General features: G+C 36.9%; 2 protein-coding genes across 5 annotated transcripts in view; one reads left to right on the top strand and one right to left on the bottom strand.

Moving 5' to 3' along the window:
• LOC115225345 (elastase-like) overlaps nt 1-12,302 on the top strand; it is a 13,692-nt gene extending 1,390 nt beyond the window's left edge. Inside the window, exon 2 of the mRNA XM_029796295.2 lies at nt 10,364-12,302. Within this exon, the coding sequence (XP_029652155.1) occupies nt 10,364-12,213 (1,850 nt within the window). The 3' untranslated portion in view covers nt 12,214-12,302. The remainder of the gene's footprint in view (nt 1-10,363) is intronic.
• Nucleotides 12,303-16,611: 4,309 nt separating this feature from the next.
• LOC115225359 (E3 ubiquitin-protein ligase MIB2) overlaps nt 16,612-17,500 on the bottom strand; it is a 64,710-nt gene continuing 63,821 nt past the window's right edge. For all 4 annotated transcript variants that reach the window (XM_036514403.1, XM_036514402.1, XM_036514404.1 and 1 more), the window contains one exon: nt 16,612-17,335. In XM_036514403.1, coding sequence (XP_036370296.1) covers nt 17,130-17,335 — 206 coding nt within the window. In that variant the 3' untranslated portion in view covers nt 16,612-17,129. The remainder of the gene's footprint in view (nt 17,336-17,500) is intronic.

Raw genomic sequence — 17,500 nt, 5'->3', positions numbered from 1 at the left:
TGGACCCGGAACCATGTGATTGGTAAGCAAGCTACTTACCACACAGCCACTCCAGCGCTTATGTGTGTCTCTGTGTATGCATCAGTTTGTGCATGCTCTTGTATGTAATTATGTATGTGTCTATATTTTCAAATACGTAGATAGATAGATTGGAGGCGCAATGGCCCAGTGTTTAGGGCAACGGACTCGTGGTCGTAGGATCGTGGTTTCGATTCCCAGACCGGGCGTTGTGAGTGTTTATTGAGCGAAAACACCTAAAAGCTCCACGAGGCTCCGGCAGGGGATGGTGGTGATCCCTGCTGTACTCTTTCACCACAACTTTCTCTCACTCTTACTTCCTGTTTCTGTTGTACCTGTATTTCAAAGGGCCGGCCTTGTCACTCTCTGTGTCACGCTGAATACCCCCGAGAACTACGTTAAGGGTACACGTGTCTGTGGAGTGCTCAGCCACTTACACGTTAATTTCACGAGCAGGCTGTTCCGTTGATCGGATCAACCGGAACCCTCGTCGTCGTAACCGACGGAGTGCTTCCACTGTATGTGTGTCTCTGTGTAGGCATACGTTTGTGCACGCGCTTGTATGTAATTATGTATGTGTCTATATTTTCAAATGCGTAGATAGATAGATTGGAGGCGCAATGGCCCAGTGTTTAGGGTAACGGAATCGTGGTCGGAGGATCGCGGTTTCGATTCCCAGAGCGGGCGTTGTGTGTATTTATTGAGCGAAAACACCTAAAGCTCCACGATGCTCCTGCAAGGGGTGGTGGCGACCCCTGCTGTACTCTTTCACCACGACTCTCTCTCTCTCTCTCACTCTCTCTTCCTGTTTCTTGAGTAACGCAGAGATGGACTGGCGTCTCGTCCAGCTGGGGAGAACACATATGCCGCAGAAACCGGGAAACCGGGCCCATGAGCCTGGCCAGGCTTGAAAAGGGCGCATAAAAAAAAGATAGATAGATAGATAGATAGATAAATATACAGAGAGAGAGAGAGAGAGAGAGAGAGAGACAATGTGGGAGAGAAAGACTAAGAGAAAGAGTGACTTTTTAAAATGCAAATTATTGTATTTGTCTTTTACGTGTCGGTTCATTTGACTGCGGCCAAGCTGGAGCACCGCCTTTAGTCGAGCAAATCGACTCCGGGACTTATTCTTTGTAAGCCCAGTACTTATTCTATCGGTCTCTTTTGCCGAACCGCTAAGTGACGGGGACGTAAACACACCAGCATCGGTTGTCAAGCACAGACACAGACACACAAACACATACACACACATACATATATATATATATATATATACGACAGGCTTCTTTCAGTTTCCGTCTACCAAATCCACTCACAAGACATTGGTCGGCCCGGGGCTATAGCAAAAGACACTTCCCCAAGATGCCATACAGTGGGACTGAACCCGGAACCGTGGGGTTGGTTAGCAAGCTACTTACCACACAGTCACTCCTGCGCCTATGCGAACTAAAATCTGAAAATATTAATAGTGATTACTTTGTTAAATAATTTGGTAATTAAATATTAGAATATAACTGAGTTAAAGATATTCTATAATTTACTAATGTGTTTTTTTAAGCTAAATTATATCTTCACAGATAAATACATATTTCTATCTATTTACTCTTCTTTTTTAGCTTAAATATTAAATATTTAACATAATTAATGTGTTGTAGGAAATAATTCTAATGTTTTAAGTTTCAAATTTAGTTAATGGAGTTTCTCCTATAATAAAAATAAACTATTATCTTATTTATTTTTAAATAAATATTGTTTAACTCTATTTGCTTCTTTATTTAACTATTATTGTTAACCTGAAGATTGATGACTATAATTTTAAATTGAATTCATTTCAATTAAATTTAAATTTAATTGGGATTAGAATTTAATTGTAGCCATGAAACGTACTTAGTTTTTTTTTACTTATTATATATCGGTTATTCATTTTCATACTTTTTGAGATCTATTTATTTATTAAACTATTATTGTTAACCTGAAGATTGATGACTATAATTTTAAATTGAATTCATTTCAATTAAATTTAAATTTAATTGGGATTAGAATTTAATTGTAGCCATGAAACGTACTTAGTTTTTTTTTTACTTATTATATATCGATTATTCATTTTCATACTTTTTGAGATCTATTTATTTATTAAACTATTATTGTTAACCTGAAGATTGATGACTATAATTTTAAATTGAATTCATTTCAATTAAATTTAAATTTAATTGGGATTAGAATTTAATTGTAGCCATGAAACGTACTTAGGTTTTTTTACTTATTATATATCGATTATTCATTTTTATACTTTTTGAGATCTATTTATTTATTAAACTATTATTGTTAACCTGAAGATTGATGACTATAATTTTAAATTGAATTCATTTCAATTAAATTTAAATTTAATTGGGATTAGAATTTAATTGTAGCCATGAAACGTACTTAGTTTTTTTTTTATTTATTATATATCGATTATTCATTTTTATACTTTTTGAGATGTAGTTATATGTTTTATAAAAATGTATATCATTTGTTTTTTATGTTTTGGTTTATGTCTATCACTGTTTGAGTTGCATAATAGTGGTTTCTATCTCTAATTTAGAGGAGTGGCTGTGTGGTAAGTAGCTTGCTAACCAACCACATGGTTCCGGGTTCAGTCCCATCTGCGTGGCATCTTGGGCAAGTGTCTTCTACTATAGCCCCGGGCCGACCAATGCCTTGTGAGTGGATTTGGTAGACGGAAACTGAAAGAAGCCTGTCGTATATATGTATATATATATATAAGTGTGTGTGTATATGTTTGTGTGTCTGTGTTTGTCCCCCTAGCATTGCTTGACAACCGATGCTGGTGTGTTTACGTCCCCGTCACTTAGCGGTTCGGCAAAAGAGATCGATAGAATAAGTACTGGGCTTACAAAGAATAAGTCCCGGGGTGGATTTGCTCGACTAAAGGCGGTGCTCCAGCATGGCCGCAGTCAAATGCCTGAAACAAGTAAAAGAGTAAAGAGAGAGTATGATAATAATAATAATAATAATAATAATAATAATAATAATAATAATAATAATAATAATAATAATAATAGAAGATGGGCTACAGCAAATATTCTGCTCATACCACAGATTTGCTTGTCAGTTGTTTGACCGTAACCAGTTGAGCATGTCCCTTAGTGGCAGGCGATATGTGCATCTCTGATCACAAGCGGAAGTAGTGGGGGAGCATCATAGCCATGTGTTGAAAGGGATTCTTTTGGGTTTGAATAATTCACCTCTGGAAACATAGGTGTTTCGTTGAACATCCTTAAACAACCCTTATTCAGGGACCTTTTGAGCAGGATGGGCTACTTAACTTGGGGTGGATTTGCTCGACTAAAGGCGGTGCTCCAGCATGGCCGCAGTCAAATGACTGAAACAAGTAAAAGAGTAAAAGAGTATACGCACTGGTACATACAGACAAACATAATGTGTGTGTGTGTGTGTATGTGTATGTGTATCTGTGTGTGTATGTGTGTGTGTGTGATTAATGTGAGAAACGGGAGATGGAAGAAGCGAGCATGTTTATTAATTACTACTATTGTTTGGACTTATCTAGCATCGATCCCTCATTGGTGAGATACTGCACTACTAGTTTAGGTACATTTGTCCGTGTAGATGTGTCTCCTTAGGTGGTTACAAAATGTATCTTCTTAAGTACTGTTCCGCAAGATAAGGGCTTCATTTTTATAGAATTTCAATAACAAATATCAGATGCGGAAAGAAACGGACACAAAATCGAGCGTAAAAAGTATTAAATATTACCGTTAACAGATACAGATATGTGAAAGCCTCTGTGTGGGTTGTATGGCGCACGTACGCGAGCTCATACAATCATTCACGTAGATATAACTGGTACTTAATTTATCGACCCTGAAAGGATTAAAGGCAAAGTCAACCAACGGAATTTGAACTCAGAACGTAAAGACAAACGAAATACCTATTTCTTTACTACCCACATTGGGCTAAACATAGAGAAGACAAACAAGGACAGACAAACGGATTAAGTTGACTACATCGACCCCAGTGCGTAACTGGTACTTAATTTATCGACCCTGAAAGGATTAAAGGCAAAGTCGACCTCGGCGGAATTTCAACTCAGAACGTAAAAACAGACGAAATACCTATTTCTTTACTACCCACAAGGGGCTAAATACAGAGAGGACAAACAAGGACAGACAAACGGATTATGTTGATTATATCCACCCAAGTGTGTAATTGGTACTTAATTTATCGACCCCGAAAGGATGAAAAGCAAAGTCGACCTCGGCGGAATTTGAACTCAGAACGTAACGACAGACGAAATACCTATTTCTTTACTACCCACAAGGGGCTAAATACAGAGAGGACAAACAAGGACAGACAAACGGATTATGTCGATTATATCCACCCAAGTGTGTAATTGGTACTTAATTTATCGACCCCGAAAGGATGAAAAGCAAAGTCGACCTCGGCGGAATTTGAACTCAGAACGTAACGGCAGACAAAATACCTATTTCTTTACTACCCACAAGGCGCTAAACACTGAGGGGACAAACAAGGACAGACAAACGGATTAAGTCGATAACATCGACCCCAGTGCATAACTGGTACTTGATTTATCGACCCCGAAAGGATGAAAGGGAAAGTCGACCTCGGCGGAATTTGAACTCAGAACGTAACGGCAGACGAAATACGGCTACGCATTTCGCCCGACGTGCTAACGTTTCTGCCAGCTCGCCGCTCTTTCATGTATCTAAATTTTTTGGAAGCACTCCGTCGGTTTCGACGATGAGGGTTCCGGTTGATCCGAATCAACGGAACAGCCTGCTCGTGAAATTAACGTGTAAGTGGCTGAGTACTCCACAGACACGTGTACCCTTAACGTAGTTGTCGGGGATATTCAGCGTGACACAGAGAGTGACAAGGCCGGCCCTTTGAAGTACAGGTACAACAGAAACAGGAAGTAAGAGTGAGAGAAAGTTGTGGTGAAAGAGTACAGCAGGGATCACCACCATTCCCTGCCGGAGCCTCGTAGAGCTTTTAGGTGTTTTCGCTCAATAAACACTCACAACGCCCGGTCTGGGAACCGAAACCGCGATCCTATGACCGTGAGTCCGCTGCCCTAAATCACTGGGCCATTGCGCCTCCACTGTATCTAAATAACGTGTTTACATTGCGTCACCACCATAACCACAATGATTATTATTACCACCATCGTTCTTCCTATGGCATTTACAATTATCAATTATAATATGGGTCCCGGTATATTGCAGCAGATCTTCGTCCCTATTTATCAAATACTCGGCAAGGGTTCTCCTTTCACTCCTTATACACTGTTCCCCGCCCTGCATCACCATTCTTTCTTTTCATATACATTCTGTTTACGTTTGTAGTTAACCCTTATTATTATTATAGGAAGAATGGCCAGTATGAACGGACCAATTCTGAGGTTACACCTGTAACAAAAAAAGGTAATATAAAAGGAGAAAAGGGCTCTCTAGCCCCTTTTTGACCAGGCTTCCGCGGTTTTTATGGGTTTTTCCACGAGTAACCTTTCGAAGTGCCTCCCCCTATTGGGAGTTTTATTTGTTATATTTTTCGTTGTTAACTTGCATTTTTACCACGGGACCTTTCAAACGGACAAAACCCTTTTTGTAACTTTCATCTTGTATTTTGTCCTTACATGTTTTATTTGATTTTTGTTAGCCCTTGTGGCCAATAAACGAGAATTAATTATTATTATTATATTATTATTATTATTATTATTATTATTATTATTATTATCATTATTATTATTGAGTGAGAGAGCGGTGCATGCCATCAATGTGACACTGGGGTAAAACATACGAAGCCCAGTATACCCATCATGACTACCCGTCTGATAAGGGTACACCAGGCACGTGCATCACAACCATATGTGCGCGACATGGTGATCTCATATCAAGATAAACAGCACATGATCTTGCAAGTGGGGCCCAGTTAGAATTTTCTTCAGATCGAGTGACTCATTCCGCTCAAAAGGTCCCTGAAAAAGGGTTGATTAAGTATATTCAACGAAACACCTATGTTTCCAGAGGTGAATTATTCAAACCCCAAAGAATCCCTCTCAACACATGGCTATGATGCTCCCCCACTACTTCTGCTCGTGATCAGAGATGCACATATCGTCAGTCACCAAGGGACATGCTCAACTGGTTACGGTCAAACAACTGACAAGCAAATCTGTGGTATTGAGCAGAATATTTGCTGTAGCCCATCTTTTATTATTGTTATTATTATTATTATTATTATTATTATTATTATTATTATTATTATTATTATTATTATTATTATTATTATCATACTCTCTCTTTACTCTTCTACTTGTTTCAGTCATTTGACTGCGGCCATGCTGGAGCACCGCCTTTAGTCGAGCAAATCGACCTCGGGACTTATTCTTTGTAAGCCCAGTACTTATTCCATCGATCTCTTTTGCCGAACCGCTAAGTTACGGTGACGTAAACATACCACCATCGGTTGTCAAGCAATGCTAGGGAGACAAACACAGACACACAAACACATACACACACATGCATATATATATATATACATATATACATATATACGACAGGCTTCTTTCAGTTTCCGTCTACCAAATCCACTCACAAGGCATTGGTCGGCCCGGGGCTATAGCAGAAGACACTTGCCCAAGATGCCACGCAATGGGACAGAACCCGGAACCATGTGGTTGGGTAGCAACCTACTTACCACACAGCCACTCCTGCGCCTATTATTATTGTGTGAGAGAGCAGTTCATGCCATCAAAGTGACACTGGGGTAAAATATACGAAGCCCAATATACCCACCATGACTACCCGTCTGATAAACGTACACCAGGCACATGCATCATATTATTATTATTATTATTATTATTATTATTATTATTATTATTATTATTATTATTATTATTATTATTATTTTTATCGCCTATTATTATTGCTATTATTATTATTATTATTATTATTATTATTATTATTATTATTATTATTATTATTATATTATTATTATCGTTATTATTATTTATTATTATCGCCTATTATTATATTATTATTATTATTATTATTATTATTATTATTATTATTTATTATTATTATTTTTATCGCCTATTATTATTGCTATTATTATTATTATTATTATTATTATTATTATTATTATTATTATTATTATTATTATCGTTATTATTATTTTTATTATTATCGCCTATTATTATTATTATTATTATTATTATTATTATTATTGTTATTATTATTATTATTATTATTATTATTATTGTTATTATTATTATTATTATTATTATTATTATTATTATTATTATTATTATTCTATGTTTGACTTTTGCTTTATGTCTGTACAAGTTGGCTCCAAGCCTCACCCAGAGACCTCAAGAGACAACAGGTTGGAAGTTCTGTGCCATATATTTGGGGTTTTTTTTCTTTTTTTGGTGTTGTACTAGTGAATGTCTAATACATAAAAATAAAAAATAAAATTTAAAAAAAAATAATTAAAAAAAATCATAATAAAAAAAAAGTTTGTTTTAAACTTTGGGGTTACATAGAGAGTATTTTGCGTAGGATATGAGCAGTTCCCATGAGCACTATCTTTTGAATTTCTGCCATTTTGGGGTTTCCTGGTATCTGAGTTAGGTAGCTATCAGTCCCTTTCGCTATCATTCCCAGGGCACCTATGACAACAGGTATTGTTTTAGTCTTCAGCTTCCACATTTTGCTGATTTCTATTTCAAGATCTTTATATTTGCTCAGTTTTTGGTAGGTCCTGACAGATACGTTTATATCGATTGGGACAGTCATATCAATGAGGAGGCATGTTCTTTGTCTGAAGTCTTTCAATATAATGTCTGGCCTATTTACATCTATCTTCCTGTCAGTTTGAATGGTGAAGTTCCAGAGGAGTGAGATGTGGTCATTTTCAAGCACAGGATGTGGATTGTGTTCCCACCAGTTTTTTTCATGGGGCAAATCCAGATTTTTGCAAATTACCCAGTGAATATATTGTGCAGCTCTATCATGCCTACTGAGGTACTCTGTAGGCGCTAGAAGACTGCATTTGGAGACAACCTGGTCAATGGTTTCATTTTGTTGTCAGCATACACGACATGTTGGGCTAGTGCCGTTCTTTAATATGTTGGCCTGGTAGTTTCTTGATGGTAGGCATTGATCTTGAGCTGCTATGATAAACCCCTCTGTTTCAGATTTTAAGCCAGAGGCCATTAGCCATTGATGGGTCAGGGCTTTGTCGATATCTGCATTATTCGCTCTCTTTGGGTATTTGCCATAGAGAGGTTTTTCTTGCCATTTATTATTCAGAATATCTAAGGCCGCAGTTTTGGCACGGGTTTTCATGCGCCTAGCTTTTTCTGTGCTTGTTTCTTGTATATCTATCTCTAATTCCGAAATTGGTTGTATTCGGAATTCACTTAGATATTCCTTTGCCTGTTTTGTGACTGAGTATGATGCTTTCTTGTTTTCATGTTTTGAGACAAGTTTTAACATCCAGTCCTCAGAGTTTTTCAGGTAGCAATCTTCATTGTTATTGCCAGTTGCAAAAGACCACGGCCTCCCTCTTTTCTTGGCAGATAGAGTCGTTCTGTATCTGCCTTAGGGTGGTGCATTCTATGCATTGTCATCAGTTTCCTTATTTTTCTGTCGAGCTGACATATTTCAGTAATTGACCAGTTAACAATATTGAAACTTAAGTCACGACTGGTATGGCTAATGCATTGATCGCTTCGATCCTGTTTCTTGCATTCAGCTCTGTCTTGAGTATTGCTCTCACTCTTCGATAGCATTCTCTCCTGATCCTTTCCTTCATCTCTGAATGCCTTATTCCGTTCCCTTCAATTACCCCTAGGTACTTGTAGCTCTCCGCTGGGTCTAGTTCTTTTATGACATTCTGCTGGTCAAGGTTAACGTTAGATGTTACTGTCATTTTTCCTTTGATAAAGGTAGCCTTTGCACATTTATCGAGGCCGAATTGCATTCTGATGTCGTCACTGAATTGTTTGACTATCGCTAGTAAGCCCTTGAGTTGTTGGTCATTTTTTGCAAAAAGCTTTAAATCATCCATGTAAATGAGATGATTTATATTTTTATCAAACATTTTATACCCGTACTGCGCGTCATTGAGCAGCTTTGAGAGAGGTATTAAGGATAAACAAAAGAGGAGTGGTGACAGTGAGTCACCCTGGAAAATGCCACACGAAATTTTTACATCACCAGCATTTAGGGATTCATTGTCACTGTTCAGAGTTAGTGTGGTTCTCCATGATCTCATACTTACAGTCAAGAAGTTTCGCAGAGTAGGTGCTATCTTATACATTTCCAGGCATTTCCTAATCCAGCTATGTGGTAGGCTATCAAAAGCCTTTTTATAGTTTATCCAGGCTATTGATAAGTTTTTGTGTCGTTTGTGACAATCTTCTAAGATCATCTTATTGATGAGTAGTTGGTCTTTACAGCCGTAGGATCCACGTTTACATCCTTTCTGTTCATTAGGTAATATGCTGCTGTCTGTTAAAAAACTATCGGTATATTCCGTCAGGACAGATGTTAGTGTTTTGTACATAGTTGTTAAGCAGGTTATGGGTCTATAGTTTTTTGGTTCATTTGTTTCTTCACTTTTTGGAAGCAGGAATGTTAACCCATTAACTAGCCAAGGAGGCATCCTACTAGGGTGTTGCAAAACATCATTGTACAGTTCTGTTAGCAGTTCATGGCTCTCTGGGAAGGCATTCAGCCAGAAGTTAGTAATTTTATTTTATTATTATTATTATTATTATTATTATTTATTATTATTATTATATTTTATTATTATTATCATTATTATTATATTATTATTATTATTATTATTATTATCTTTATATTATTATTATTATTATTATTATTTTATATTATTATTATTATCGTTATTATTATTATTATTATTATTATTATTATTATTATTATTCTTATTATTATTATCGCCTATTATTATTGTTATTATTATCTTATTATTATTATTATTATTATTATTGTTATTATTATTATTATCGTTATTATTATTATTATTATTATTATTATTATTATTATCGTTATTATTATTATTATGGTTATTATTATTATTATTATTATTATTATGGTTATTATTATTTTTATTATTATTATTATCATTATTATTATCATTATTATTATTATTATTATCATCATCATTATTATTATCATTATTATTATTATTATCATCATCATTATTATTATTATCATTATTATTATTATTATTTTTATTATTATTATCATTATTATTATTATCTTTCTAGCGTTCCTGGAGAGCCACGTTGTGACGTCAGCAAAATGGCGACAGGCCAGGAATGTGTTCCTGTCCAATGTGGATACCTTGAGCGAGACAATGAAGCGACAACCAAGTCACATGATCACCACACGTGACCTATTCGGTCTGACCGAAGACGAGGACGTCACGCTGATGGACTCGGCACCGAGTGAGCAAGGAACCATCATCAAAAAGTACGGGGAGACTTATAGAGGGCTTCCGGTATTCGATGCCAGCCTCACTGTGGAGACGGACGCCAATACCGATGTGTACACTGGTCAGGTGACCGGAAGACTGGCTCAGAACCTTGACGATGACATCAACTCTACAGTACCAGCTTTGAACGAGCCGGAAGTGATGCTATTAGCTGCCAACTACGGAAAATTTTCGATGGAAGGGGCCCGCATAGACTACGATAAACTCCAGTTGATGATCTTCGTGAAGGACAACGTAGCCATCTTGGTTTATCGAATTCAATATTATGCCGTATCTAATGGAAAAAATTATCGATTTTGCATGCTAATCGATGCGAATAATGGAATGCTTGTTAAAAAATGGAACACACTGGAAACCGCAAAAAACAAATACAAAATGAAAGGTGTCGGGGGTAACAATTTGATAGGTAAATTGAGATACGGAGAAGAACTACCATATTTGGAAGTGACACGTGAGGGCGATGATTGTTATTTCGGCAACGAGTTCGTCACAGTGGTGAATCTAAAGGGGGAGGAGTTCCTGCCTAATGAAGCAGAAAGTATTTATAATTTAAAATGCAACACTACTGCGAAGGATGAAGTGAACGGAGCTTATTCTCCGATAAACGATGCTATTTTCTATGGCAATGTCGTCTACAATATGTACAAAGAATGGGTGAAGATACCCCCGGTGAAAAAGCTGCCAATGGCCCTCCGCGTACACTTTGGCCAAAACATAGTGAATGCTTTTTACAACGGAAGAAACTTCTCGTTCGGTGACGGCGACAAGGAGTATCGGCCGCTAGTAAGTCTTGATATCATTGCACACGAAATAACCCACTGCTTCACGGAGGAACATTCGGGCTTGATATACGAGGGGCAGTCGGGTGGCATCGACGAATCGTTCAGTGACCTGGCTGGAGAGGCAGCCGAGAAGTTTTTAAACAGAGGGGAGACTAACGAGTGGGAAATTGGAGAGGACGTGTCTACGGTTCCACTTCGCAACGTGTGTAACCAATCAACCGATGGGATGTCGATCATACATGCTAGCGACTATTATGATCTTATGGACGTACACTACGTCAGTGGGGTATTCAACAGGTTTTACTGTCTGTTAGCCAGAAGGAGAGGATGGAATACGAAAAGGGTTTTAAAGGCTGCGGCTCATTCTAATCGTTTCTACTGGCATCCGACAACTACTTTCGTTGAGGCCGCTTGCGACTTCATGAAGTCCGCTTACGATTTTGGCTATGATACTAAACCGGTAGAGAGAGTTTTTAAAAAAGTTGGTATAAAAGTGTGTGATCTGTCTTCGTACATCCGAACAGTGCACCAGAACTCAAAAATCGAGGACCTAAGTGCGATCCCTGAGGAAGAAATCATGTTTAAACTGAAGATAAAGTCAGAATTGAAGAATGTGAAAATTACTACGTTTGGCGGTATGGGAGAAGCAGATCTGTTTGTCTGCTACAAGAAACTCCGCTGCAATGAGCATTTGACGAAATGGCGATCGAACAAGCCCGGGACAATCCAGAAAATTTTAATGGAGAGTCCAAAGAAAGGTAGATATTTCATAATATTAAAATCAAAAGTCGAGGATTTTATCAAAGATGTAACTTTAAAAGTAACGTTTGAAGAAAAGTGATGAGGAGAAAAAAGATCCTTTGTTTCAAAATAATAAAAGAAAAATAGTTATGGAATCTTATGAGTTTTAAAATAAAGATATGAATTCATTGTATGACTTTTTAAAATTTAATTTTAAAATTTAATTAGTTGTTTCAACAAATAATTTCTGGGTAAAATAGCGGACAAATACAGCAAAAGAAGAAAACTTGTGACCGAAACAAAATTTATATATGTATACATACATATATACATACATGCATACATGCATACAGGCATTACCTCCCCCTCTTCCCTCCCCTCCCCTCTCTCCCCCCTTACCTCCCCTCCCCTCTCTCCCCCCTTACCTCCCCCCTCTTACCTCATACGACTTTACACATCACATCATATATACATACACACGTCCAGACCTCTCATACGCACTAATACTCTCTCATACACACACACTCTTCTCATACACACACACACACACACTCTTATGTTGGAGCGAGGTCATTTAACCCTATTATCTCCCCTAATTTCGCTCTTGCGTCTCACGTTTGATCTTTGACTTCTGGCCGAAATCAGATCGCCATGTTGATTCGCTAGCCTCTGCACGCATATTTTTTTCTCTCCTTCTTTCTGAGGCTCGAAACGTTAAAGACTTGTTTTATTTATATTTCCTGAGCGCCATACTAATACAATTGTTTGTTTGTATTCCACCTGCCTTCGTCTTTTGTTTATTTCCGTAAACCTGCCTTCGTCTTTTGTCTATTTTCATAAAGCTTCCCGTTATATATATATACATATATATATACATATATACATATATACATATATATATATATATATAAAGGGTAAAGACCCCCTTCGGTCATGAGTGGCCATGGGTTTGCACCTAGAGAGTTACTCTCTGAGGCACAAGTCTGGGCAAGGTTGTTTTATGGAAGACCAGTAGTCGCCCATGCATACCGGCCTCCCCTCTCCACGCCACCAGTGTTATCCAAGGGAAAGACGAAGGTCGATACAGCTTGGCACCTGTGACGTCGCAACTCATTTCTACAGCTGAGTGAACTGGAGCAACGTGAAATATAGTGTCTTGCTCAAGAACACAACACGCAGCCCGGTCCGGGATTCGAGCTCACAACCTCACGATCGTAAGCTCGACGCTCTAACCACTGAGCCATGCGCCTTCACACATATATATATATATATATATATATATATATATATTATATATATATATATATTATATATATATATATATATATATATATATATAATATATATATATATATATATATATATATATATATATATATATATATATATATATATATATATATATACATATAAAGTTTCAAATTATAAAACATTAAAAGGACATACTAATATACGAAGATAATGTTCAATTGATCAAATGTTTTATCGACGGGCCGTTAAAATATGACATAAATATCATATTTCAATGGACGCCGTGTTGTAACTTGTGAATTTTGATTCCCTTGTATCTTATCGTGTGAATTAATAATTTAATATGTCTTATATTGTATTCATGTTTTCTATTTTGCTTAAGTATTTATATATATTTATGAGTATTTTTAAATACCTACGAGTTTTTATCTTACATCATATCGACGTTTTTTATATCTATTTTGCGTTTATATATTTTTAAATATTTGCATTACTCTTTAACTCTTTTACCTGTTTCAGTCATTTGACTGCGGCCATGCTGGAGCACCGCCTTTAATCGAGAAAATCGACCCCGGGACTTATTCTTTTTGTAAGCCCAGTAATTATTCTATCGGTCACTTTTGCCGAACCGCTAAGTTACGGGGACGTAAACACACCAGCATCGGTTGTCAAACAATGCTAGGGGGACAAACACAGACACACAAACACACATACATATACATATATATACGACGGGCTTCTTTCAGTTTCCGTCTACCAAATCCACTCACAAGGCATTGTTCGGCCCGAGGCTATAGCAGAAAACACTTGCCTAAGATGCCACGCAGTGGGACTGAACCCAGAACCATGTGGTTGGTAGGCAAGCTACTTACCACACAGCCACTCCTGCGCCTGTTTTTAAATATTAAATCTTTATATGCTCGTATGTTTTTAATACTAATATTATCTCGAACTTTATATTGATTTATTAATGTCGAAGAAAGTACACGTATATATTGAACTAGCAGTATCGCCCGGCGTTGCTCGGGTTTGTAAGGGAAATAACTATATAATCATTTTTAGAGAGTTATAGCCAAAAAATAGCAAAAAAGTGCATTAAAAACGGAAAAAAAAATGATGGTAAATTTTTTTTTTAAATCGTTGACTCATCGTAGACATTTTTAGAGAGTTACTTCCCTTATATAATAGCGAAAAAATGCATTAAAATGGAAAAAAATTATGGGTTTTTTAAAATCGTAGACTCATCGTAGACGCGCGCTAATACCCAGAAGGGCTCGATATAAGATACCCGGTTTTGGTTAAACTGCACTGCAAAATGTGGGAGTAGTTAGGAATCTAAATCGTAGGAGACAGACACACAACTTCACTTTTATATATAAAGATATTCTATTGGATAATAGGTTATGTTCCTCTAGTTTTCCGTTGGTATTTCTTCCATTCAAATTATAAATTGGAACTTAGCTCAATTTGAGCACTTCGATTCTAGCCTGTTTCTGAGTATTGTTAATGTTAACAATCTTTATATAAAATAGTACAATTTATATATATAGGGGAACCGCTCACAGCCTCTAACAATATCAGAGACCTGGGTGTAATTGTTGATGACGATCTCAGTTGGAGTGCACACATCAACAAGAAGGTCGATATAGCTCGTAAGGTGAGTTCCTGGATCTTAAGAAGGTTCCGGTCCAGAGAACAAGGTGTCATCATACCACTTTTCTCCTCCTTTGTACGGCCACACCTCGAATACTGCTGCCCACTGTGGTCTCCCCATACAAAACAAAACATCTCGAGGATTGAATCACCCCAGAGGGCACTCACTAAACGAATTGAAGGCATGGCTGATCTCGATTATTGGGACCGCCTTAAAGCCTTGAAACTCTACTCTCTCCAGCATCGCCGTGAGCGGTACATCATTTGTACGATGTGGAGAATATACCGCCAACTTTGCCCAAACGACCTGAACATTAGCTTCAAGGTTCATCCAAGATTGGGACCACAGGCCATACGTCCCCTGCCCAATTCAAGATCACAGCATACATGTACACTGCAACATAATTTCTTTTCCTCAACAGGCCCTGCCCTATTTAACATTGTCCCGAAAGAGATCAAAGAGGAAAAGGATCCGATCAACTCTAAACGGAGTCTGGATAGATTCCTTCAAGGAATACCAGATAAGCCACCCATGATTGGATACAACTCACCCAACAAAAACTCACTACTTGAATGGACCATAAACAAAACTTGACTTAAACAGGATTCAAATAATCCTATCAGGTGGTGCTATTAAGTTAGACATGGCCTGGATCAATCTTTGGTCGAAACATATCTAAGTTTATCTAAGTTTATATATATATATATATATCTATATATATATGTGTGTGTGTGGTGTGTGTGGTGTGTGTGTGGTGTGTGTGTGGTGTGTGTGTGGTGTGTATGTGTGTGTGTATATATATATATATATATATATATATATAAGTTCAGCAAAATTTAGATTCAAATGAATATGGTACTCAAGTTAGATGCACTAGAATTTTGTATGGTGTTATCCATATAAATCCATGGGGTGATTATAATCAAAATAAGCAACAAGAATAACTTCGGTAATTTGGTACGATCGTTTCGCACTACAACATTTTATTAAACATTGTAAGTATTACAACAGTTTTAAAATGTTGAGCACTCATCAGCCATTAATAGAGGTTTTCCATTAATACATAATAATGTATCATTTAATAAAATGATGTAGTGCGAAACGATTGTACCAAATTACCGAAGTTATTCTTGTTGCTTATTTATATATATATATATATATATACCAGACATTCTCTTGTTTTTATAACAATGGAAGTGTTTAAGGAGGTGATTAGATATACAACAACACCAACAACAGATGAACATTTCAAAGTTTATCTTTATTTTAAAAGTTAATTACTAATAACGGAGCCAAACCAGTAAAGTGGTCTCTATTAGGTTGACAGATCTGCTAGAAATAATAACTGAATTTACCAAAATTCACACTTCATCATCTTAAGGTAGGACAAGTGGGACGATGTGGTTCTGAGTTTTCTACATTAGCAATAAAGACAGGATTTAGTCTATGCCCTAGGGACGTAACTTCAACCGTGTTCTTTCTGATGTGAATTTGCTACCCAGGTATCGGTTATCTTTCGAATTATCCCTAATAAGATAATTCATTCAACTACTCAAATATATATATATATATATATATATATATATACTAGCAGTTAAGCCCGGTTTCACCCGGTCTGTTTGGATGATGTGGCTGTGATCGTTTTCTGTTAGGCATAATCTATAACAACTTCAGGAGTTCTGAGGAAAGAATTTGTACGTAGTCTGTTTCTGAAAGCTAATCTATTGCATCTCTCTCTAATTACACTGATCAACAAAATGAAACATTTTTTTTAATCATCAGAGTTGCTGATTGACTTTTCTGGGTTAATTTTCGATGCTGATTACGAATCTGAAGTCCGATTTTCTCAAACCGGTCACATTTTCATTTTAATGATACCTGATGTTTTAACTTATAGTATACTAGCCGTATCGCCCGGCGTTGCTCGGGTTTGTAAGGGAAATAACTATATAAGCATTTTTAGAGATGTAAAGTATAAAAGCCATCTCAGTATGGCTAACCACAAAGCGGGGGTGTTACTGTAGCTTTTTACGTTTGATCACTGGGAGACTTTCGATCATAGATCATTACTTGGTGAAGGCTGATCTGGGACTAAACAACATTTTCACGATTCACTTTTCTTGTAATGATAGACATTTTAGTGCAGCGAAGGACTCAGCATCCTCAAGAGCAGCCCTCAATGTATCCACCGTAAATTCCTGCGGATCACAATATGTTGACCAGTAGAGCAGCATCTGGAAGCTCTGCTCTTGAACATTACCAGAAAAGTCATGCCGGATGTGTCCCAGTTTGACACTTTTAACTCCCAAGAAAATACCTGTTGAAGATAGAACAATAAGAAATTACAGGAAAAACATTAGCAATAATATAAGAGTTGTCTATTGCAACTGCCCAGCAAAGAACGTTCAATTTTTACAGATAATCTCTGAATGAGGCATCAATCCCAAATTATTTTAGTCCCCTCAAAACAATACCTATTCTA

This window comes from Octopus sinensis, linkage group LG27 (genome assembly GCF_006345805.1).
Source record: "Octopus sinensis linkage group LG27, ASM634580v1, whole genome shotgun sequence".
Classification (NCBI taxonomy): Eukaryota; Metazoa; Mollusca; class Cephalopoda; order Octopoda; family Octopodidae; genus Octopus; species Octopus sinensis.
Note: the sequence above shows the minus strand (reverse complement) of the source record. Positions and strands in the feature narration are given on the sequence as shown.